This window comes from Olea europaea, unplaced genomic scaffold (assembly GCF_002742605.1).
Source record: "Olea europaea var. sylvestris unplaced genomic scaffold, O_europaea_v1 scaffold2488, whole genome shotgun sequence".
NCBI classification, from domain to species: Eukaryota; Viridiplantae; Streptophyta; class Magnoliopsida; order Lamiales; family Oleaceae; genus Olea; species Olea europaea.
In genome coordinates, this window is record NW_019243107.1 from 73,886 (window position 1) to 83,215 (window position 9,330).

The window sequence follows — 9,330 nt, forward strand, 5'->3', positions numbered from 1 at the left end:
CCTGGTTAGTTTTTCCCTTCACATTTTTTGGCTTTCGACAATCCTTGGATCGATGTCCTACCTTGCCACAATTGTAACAGTTGCCTTTGAATTTTTTAGTAGTTTTTGAAGAACCAATTTGTCCTTCCCCATTGTGCTTCCTCTTTTTGCTAGTCTTGAAGCCTTCTTCTACGATGTTGGCTTTTGATTCCATCGAATGAGATGCACCATTCCTTTTTTCAATTTTGCGATTGTCTTCTTCTATTGTCAATCGGACAATGATATCTTCAAGTTTCATTTCCTTCCGCTTGTACTTTAGGTAATTCTTGAAATCCTTCCATGAAGGTGGTAATTTCTCAATCAATGCAGCGACTTGGAATGATTCACTTAGTTTCATTCCTTCAGCATGGATGTCGCTAAGTATGATTTGAAGTTCTTGAACTTGGAATATGACAGTCTTGTTGTCAATCATTTTATAGTCCAAAAAACGACCGACAATGAATTTCTTCGTGCCAGTATCTTCGATTTTGTACTTTGTGTCCAAAGATTCCCACAATTCTTTTGCGAACTTAGCATTGCAATACACATTATATAATGTGTTATAAGGTCCATTAAGTACATAATTTCTGCACAAGAAATCAGAATGCTTCCATGCATCAACCGCAACCAATTTTTCAGCATCACTGTCTTACTCGGTATATGAAGGCGCGTCTTCTTTGAGAAATTTAGCCAGATTTAACGTTGTCAGATAAAAAAACATTTTTTGTTGCCAATGCTTGAAATCTGACCCATTAAACTTTTCTGATTTTTCCCCGGTCGTATTTAGGAGTGTGGTACCAGAAGTTGTCATTTCTGAAACACAATCAGAAGATCAATGGTAAGAAAGAGTAGAAACAGAAACAAAATAATAATGCAAATTCGTTTTAAGATTGTTGTTTCTAGAGTTTGACGTTACTCTTTCGAAACCAATCCGATAGAATCACCTGAATGTAAAGAATTGATCAATGTGATGTAAACAGTAATTCGAGCCCACCAACTTCCCGATGTTTCCTTAAAACGAATTTGCTGCCTTCGAACAGTTATCACCTTTCAAACAAACCTCAAAATCCGAACAGACATGCTGTTTTTAAAAATCGCGTCTGTTAAGTCGATTAACAGTCGACTATTTGGTCGGTAAACAGACGACTGTTAAAAAAAAAATAAAACACCCGGAATAAGCCAAAATTTAAATTTCATAATGTACCCAAGAATTTGATTATTTACAATTTGGCCCAAAATTTTAAATAAATTTTGTCCAAAAAGTTAATATAATGCAAAGGTCCACCCACACCCGCACCAAATCGGACCGGACCGGACTCGGACACGGGCACGTGCTCGTGCTCGTGCTCGTGCTCGTGCCGTGCCGAGCCGTATTAATTAAAAGGTGGGTTCCACTAAAATTTGGGCTCAAAGTTGACCCATTTCATAACCATTTTTTCCAATAGATTTCACTTTTAACCAAAATTTGTCATAAAATTCATTTGTTTCGTCGAAAAAGAGTAGTTGAGACTATCGTCAAAATTGAACTTTCTTGGGGGCACAATACCCTCGGAGGCATTACCAAGCTGCACTACATTCTTGTCCACAGTCTCATTGTACAGATCCCTGTCCTCTCTTCCTCCAAACTATTATTTCCTCCTTCAGTATAAGATTTCTCTTGCCATTTTTACGATACAATAATTGGGACATTCATGTTGAACCGGATTAAATGAAGAACATATTTATTTAAATATTTTTTGATATTCAATGCATTCCTCATGTGCATGTTAGATTTACTTTTTATCAAATTCTTAAGACGATCTATTTCGAGTAGCACTGGTAGATACAAGATGTGACATAGAGTAATAATGGATTTCGTGCTACACCAACCTCCAAGGCTACTCTGATATGCTACTTATTACGAATAAGTTTAAAATTTTTGACATTATCTCCTATATAATATGAATTAAACCATAGTGAAACAAAATGCAACATTCTCTGAAATGGGTTCCATTTGCTCCTCCAATGAATAAGCCGAAAATTTTAAATTTCTTTGCAATACAACACAAACTCACAAACTGTACAAGTGGTTAAAAGATGCAGTGAGCCCATCTAATTATTTACCTGCAATACAAACACATAAACAATTTTCATTAAAAACTACTAACTGAATATTTTTATTTGATTTGGTACTATATTAAATCGTAAGATAATTAGCATATAATTTTCTTACCTTTCATTATTATTGTGAAAAATGTTCCTACATTTCATTTTTTAGCATTTTCACCATTTTTTTCACCTTTCATTACACAAAATGTCATTTTCATTAATTTTCTCGATTAAAAGATGTGAAATGAAGAATATATCTTTATATTTAAATAAAACAAAAAGAAAAAGAAAGAACTAATTACAATTATAGTCCCAAAATTTTTAAAAAGTGCAGACGAGTCCAAATAAATTATGAAAAGGGTAATTAGCACATAATATCCCTACCTTTTATTATTATTTTGAAAAATTTCTATACCTATCATTTTTTGGCATGCTCACCCTTAATTACACACTTAATTGTGCAAACTATCATTTCTATACATTTTCATCCAATTTCTGAATGTGAAATGATGAATATATCTTTCTATTTAAATAAATTATTTGGGGTCTCGTTTGTATTTTTTATAATTTCTAATTTTCAATAATTTATTTGGCACTCCTTTGCAACTTTTTAAATTTTTTTAATAATTTATTTGGAACTTGTTTGTACTTTAAAAAAAAAATTGAATTATGGTTGCAATTAGTTCTTTATTTAAAAAAAAATTAAATAGGAGAATATATTCATCATTTTATAACTTTTATGATACGTTGCAAATCACGTTCCAATTACTTTTCCTTACTTAATCTAATGTGTCGTCTTAGTAGTAATATGGCAAGTGAGGTTCATTTTCCGCAGATGACTAATTTAATTATGTCAATTGCGCACAAAAACATAATATTAACAATTAAATGCGAAATATATTAAATGAGGGGTTGGTTCGTTTAACTAAGGAAAGCGATAAATTTGAAATAGAAAAGACTTGAAATTTGAAATAAACAAATTGGTTGTCGATGGAATATGAGAAAATGTGATTGAGGGATATTTCGTCAACACGAGAATGATTTTCATGTCAATTACCACAATAGATTTTTCGTTCTCAAGATTAACAACAATTCAAGAATAATTACATGTTCAATTATCTCAATCTCTTCTTACATGTTAGTCCAATAAAACAAGCTCTTTGCTCGACCATATTCATTAAACAACCTAAAACAAGCTCTCTAGATTTAATTTAATAAACACATTACAACAAAAGAGATAAATTGAATTAAGGGCAGACTCGCAAGCTCTGTTTATTAACTTAAGTGTTAATCCACATACATTCAATTGAAAATTATTCACAATCTATCGAAATGTAATTGCTATAAGACTTTAGAATAAATAACTATTACATACTATAAATTCCAAAATAGCATTAATTGAAACAACTCAATCATTTAGTTGTACACCTAAATAATTAAGAAGAACAAAATTAACAATTAATACAATGGATTAAACACATTAATCAAGAGAACTATGAAGTACAAGTTAATTGAGAATCGTAACTCGGGTTTGAAATAATCCCCAACTACAAATATATTTAGTTACCCATGAAATATCCACAAATAACCAACAAATTCTTATAACTCATTAATGGAAAATAAATTAAAGAAAAGAAGAGCTTATTGATAATGAGAGTAATGATTGAGAAATGGGTCTCCTCTTCCATGCTATTTCACCATCTCCAAGCTCTAATCTTCTCCAAAATATCTAAGCAAGATGTAAGATGAAGAAAAAGAAAAATAAAAGAAAAGCAATAGAACCTAGAAAATCGGCTGCCCCCAAATCTCCAAGAAGAAGTGGCTGCTTTTTTTTTTCTCTCTCTCTTGCTCCTCTTTTTTTTTTTTTTTTTTTTTTTTTTTTTTTTTTTTAAAATAGGAAAAAGAAAAATAAAAGAAAAGCAAGAGAACCAAGAAAATCGGCTGCCTTTTTTTTTGCCCTCAAGAAGAAGTCTTTATTTTTTTTATTTTTTTCAAAAGTTAAGGTTTTAATATTATAACCTAACGGAAATTTGCAGTAAAGGTCCTTGAAGTTTAAAATTTTTTTAATAATACTCGAGTGGCGCCTAGGCGCCCAGATTCTGCTCAGTTCTGGGTGTTGTGGCGCCCAATCTGCTTTCTTTTAAAAAAAAATTTATTTAGTTTTCGGCTGTGTCTTTGGTCTTCTTCTTCGTTTTCCTTTATCTTTAGCTCATTTCTTGCATAAATTCCTTTCAATCATCGTTCAAAGTCGAGTTTTCAACTACATAATAAAAATAATTAAATTAAGCAATAAATCACTAATGAAACTCACAAATATCTAAGTTTAATGGTTCGAATACATGCCAAAAACCCGCACTTATCATTTTATATTGAGAAATTGGATAAAAATGGATAGAAATGATGATTTGCGTAATCAAATGTGTAATTAAGAGTGAAAAGGATAATTACTAATTAGCACATAATGTCCCCACATTTTACTATTATTGTGGAAAATATCCTTACCTTTCATTTTTTTTGACATTTTCACCATTATGTCCACATTTTATTGTGCAAAATGTCATTTTCATCCATTTTCATAATTAAAAACTGCAAAATGACGAATATATCATTCATTTAAATAAAAAAAATTAATTGCAATCATAGTCCCAATTTTTTTTTAAAGTGCAAATGAGTCTCAAATAAATTAGAGAAAAGGTAATTAACACATAATATCCTTGCCTTTCACTATTGTTGTAAAAAAACGTTCATATCTTTTATTTTTTTAGCATTCTTACCCTTTAATTACACATTTGATTGTGCAAATCATCATTTCTATCCATTTTAATCCAATTTTTCAATAAAATAAAAACTATGAAATTATATATATACCCTCCTATTTAAGTAAAAGAAAAAAAATTGCTATCATAATCGAGAAATTGGATGAAATTGATAGAAATGGTGGTTTGCGCAATTAAAGGTATAAGTAACGGAGAAAATTCCAAAATTGACAAGTATGAACGTTTTTCACAGTAATAGTGAAAGTTAGGGATATTAAGTGCTAATTACTCTTTTAACAATTTATTTGGACTCGTTTGTACTTTTTTAAAAATTTTGGGACTGTGATTACAATTAATTCTTTCATTTACTTTTTGTTTTATTTAAATAGAATAATGCATTTGTTATTTCACAGCTTTTAATTCAAAAAATTGAAGAAAATGATCTTTTATGCAATTAAATGTGAAAATAAGGATGAAAATTGCAAAAAATGAAGGTATGGACATTCTTCATAACGATAGTAAGAGGTAAAAACGTTATATACTAATTACCCTTTTTTTTTTTTTAAATGGAAGTAATATTATATTTAGGGAACCCAGAATGCAGAAAGTAGTATTTTGGTCAAGTTAACTATTTTTAGTGACAATTTTGTAATTTTTAGTAAAAGTGGTGCTTACTTCTTTTCAGATTCTTTGTCTACTTGTTTGAAATAAAAGGATTTTAACGCATGAAGTGATAATACTGTTAGGTCAAAAATAAAAGTAATTTTTTTTTTCCTATAGCGTTCATTGCCTACGGAATTGGTTGTATGCCCTTCAAGTGTTTGATGCAAAGCCTCAGAGAAATTAACATTGCTTCTCAACTTTTTTTCAACTCCTTTTGGCGATTAAATCGATCGATGGCTTGTCAAAACTGCTAAATATGTATTTATACGAGATGTATATCAAGTAGCTTAAGTGTTTAATGTGAATTCTGAAATTACGGTGGTATAAATCTTATTCAGGTATAGAGAAGTAAAGATAGAATGAAGGCGAGCGTGGAAGGAGAAAAGGTGATACTGGTACCTTACATGAGGGAGCACGTGCCTAAATACCATGATTGGATGCAAGATCCTGCCATCCTCGAAGCCACCGCTTCCGAGCCCCTCACACTCGAACAAGAATATGACATGCAAGTCTCCTGGACACAAGACTCCCTCAGTATGCATAATGATACCTCACTCTTTGAATACTTATCATTAGTTAATAAATTTTGGAGGGTTTCAATTTAATTTAGACTATATTTTGTCTTAATTTTTAGCATAATCAGAGAAAAGAATGAAGATGATTTGTTGGAGTTGGCTTCTGTTTTTGCAGAGCAGACCTTTATAGTATTGGACAAAGAATTGGTTATTGGAGACTTCATTCCTGGAAATCCCCACATTGAAGGTCATTATCTTATTTTATCCCCACATTGAAGGTCATATCAAGGTGCAACATATGGTGCATTAGTTACTGTGGGCTATAATTCTTCGACTTGAGGCAGTTGTACTTTAACCTTGCGTTGGAGTTTCATATGCCATTGGTCTGTGTTAAATATTAGTTAATGAAAGGCCTCATGGCAAGTTATAGCTTGAACTTTGGTGAAAGCACTTGAATTCTGATTTGGATCAGAGGGAATGTTTGTAATATTTAGTCACTGGTTTTTGATGTTGAATTCCATACAAAAAATGGACCAGAATTTTCAAATAAATGACAGAAGCTCTGGAATGAGGGTATATTTCTTCATGGTTCAAGCTTGACATATTTCTTCATGGTTCAAGCTGTCAAGCTGTAACGACTTTGGGTCGAAAACATATAATTTGGCTTTTTACTATATTTTAAATATAAAATAGATTAAAAAAAGGGGTTGAAGAGAAAGATTTTCTGCTTTTGGTTTAACTACCCTATCCTATGCCATTCTTATTTGTAATTTTCCTTTTCAGCCATGGTTGGTGATGTGAATATATATATGAATGACTTGGATGATCCCCAGATGGCAGAGATTGAAATAATGATTGCTGAGCTGAAAAGGTATTTCCCTTCCAAATATTGATATTCATTTAAATTCTTTTAGAAAATTCCATTGGCTTCAATTATTAGGAATGGAATTCACAGGAAAAGGTGCAGCTAATATTGATGACACACAATGAAGTGTTCTGTCAAAAATAAAAATAAAACTCTAATTCGTAACTTAGAATATCACAGTGAATTTCATCTTCTAACCTCAATTGTTACTTTGAGGAAGTTATTTACCTCATCCCAATGCAGTTTCTCAAATCAGTAGAAATACGATAATAAAGAAATTTTTGAACCAAATGAATTATAAATTTTAGAAAAATTTGACGATAGAATTTCCAGGAACTAAATGAATTATAAATTTTAGAAAAAATTGACGGCTAGAATTTCCAGGAAGTTGTGCAAGATTTATAGGCCATCATAACAACAACAATTACATCAAACTAGGCCTTATGCCCAATAAATTTGGAGTCAACTCAACTCAACTCAACTCAGCAAAGCCATACTCCATTCTTTTTCTCTGGGTCGGTATATTGACTCACCTTTATCTATGAAACTTCCACCAATAGATCATCTTCATAGTACTTATTTATCAAGTAATCAAGGTGAAAAATAAAATGTTTGCTCTTTAGTATCTCTTGAACATCATTTCTCACAAAAAAATTACAAATACATCTAATCATCTCTTGAACACGTCGAATAAATGCAGTTCAAGTATCTTTTCGGATTAACATCGTAACTTAGTTATGATTCTGCTTCAGTATCACTCTGCTCTCTAAGTCACCAATCAAACAGCTTATAGTTCTCATTATTATCAGTGGTAGTAGCTCTTAAAATGATAAGGGTACTCTAATGTATGTGGATGTGTTTTCTATTTTTTTTTCTCTCAGTTAATGTGTTCCATTGTACTTTGTTAGTCACTACTCGTAACAAATTTCCTCACTCATATCTTTTTGTGACACTTGGTTTGCATAGTCGTGGCAAAGGACTTGCTCAGGAGTCAGTTCTGATGATGATGGTATTTGCAGTGGAGAAGTTTGGCATCCATGCTTTTCATGCTAAAATTGGGGAATCAAACAAAGCTTCTCTTAATCTATTCCACAAAATGGTGGATATATCTCTCTCTCTCTTGCACGTACAAATGCACACAAATTCTTATTTAAGGTCTCATGTGACTTAATAGATACACATAGGGATGCACGAGGCTTACACACTCACAGTCAGACACACTTAGAAACAAAGGTTTCCTTATGTTATGCATTTATTTGATCTAATTTTAACAGGTTCATGCCATTTTGCTGTATATGTATGAACTTATTTTCACTTTTACACTTTTTTCTTATTTTTTGTATAAAGAACATGCGTGCATATTTGTTTCCTCATGATTTAATTTGAATGTCAAAGCTTAACTATAGACTTCATATGCTTCTGCAGGGCTTTCAGAAGATTTCTTACAGTGAGATCTTCAAAGAGGTGAGCTTACATCGCCTTTCACATCACCAGTACAACAAATGAATAAAGTTTGTTTTCAAGGCCTGCAATTAATCCTCAAGAAGATGAATATATCATTCTAAGAGGACTTACTAGTCACTTAGAGGGTTGGTACTTCAGTTTTGCTTGTGAGTTAGATTCATATGGTTTGTTCACTTATCAAATTGTTGCCCTTCTTAAACTGCTGAAGAGAAGCCCTGAACCACTTTATAAACCCATTAAAAATATAGCAGTCGATCCCATCCAGTAAACTGTTTTCGACAGCTTGATGTTGTCAGTTATGTCCTTTTTTATTGCTTATTGCACCAAAATTTAGTAAAAAGGATCATTGATAATCCGCACTAAGACGGCTGAACTACCCAAGTCAACTTTTTGTAAGAAGAAATCTATGTTATGAGATTTTGCATTTAGTCAGTTAATCTTTTTCATTTCTAATTATATTCTTCTGATTTGTACAGGTTACATTGGAATTACCAATAACAGAATCTACATGTGAGAAACTGCATCAATTAATTGGTAATATGGTTACAAATTCATGGCCATGAAAATCTATCTTGTGGTGAATTATACATTCTAAATAAGATATATGTTTCAGTTTTTAGATTCCCTGATTTATGAGGCCTATGGTCGATGTCCTAATTGTAGAATTGTTCGAGATTGTTATATTTCTTCTTGCTTGAGCATTTGCTATTGACAGGAAATGGCTGTCAAATGTAGTAGTTTGAAATCCTGTAGAAGAGATCCCTTGTTTGTTTATTTCTTCAATCATTTTGCATTGATTGGATATCGGATGCTACTTTTTGGCTGAACAATCGGTAGGATTTTTTTTCTGGAAAAGTTGGTTCATGTTCTTAGAGACTTTTTGAACCCTAGGAATGTAAGATATTCGTGTGATACAGTTGAGCCCAATATTTCAATCCCCCCTCCTGCCAACCCGCAGGAT

At 31.8% G+C, this 9,330-nt stretch overlaps 1 protein-coding gene across 9 annotated transcripts; it reads left to right on the top strand.

Moving 5' to 3' along the window:
* The first annotated feature begins 5,300 nt into the window (after positions 1–5,300).
* On the top strand, positions 5,301–9,130 carry LOC111382391 (N-acetyltransferase 9-like protein). 9 transcript variants are annotated; one of them, XM_023006349.1, is made up of 7 exons: positions 5,301–5,387; positions 5,864–6,059; positions 6,216–6,287; positions 6,824–6,911; positions 7,872–8,004; positions 8,331–8,369; positions 8,846–9,130. In XM_023006349.1, the coding sequence occupies exons 2-7, from the start codon at positions 5,885–5,887 to the stop codon at positions 8,930–8,932; spliced, it is 594 nt and encodes a 197-aa protein (XP_022862117.1). In that variant the 5' UTR covers positions 5,301–5,387; positions 5,864–5,884; the 3' UTR covers positions 8,933–9,130. The 9 variants fall into 9 exon arrangements, with proteins under 9 accessions (XP_022862117.1, XP_022862118.1, XP_022862124.1 ...); XM_023006350.1 differs by having other exon boundaries at positions 5,331–5,356; XM_023006356.1 differs by lacking the exon at positions 5,301–5,387 and adding an exon at positions 5,465–5,485 and having other exon boundaries at positions 6,221–6,287.
* Positions 9,131–9,330: the final 200 nt, after the last annotated feature.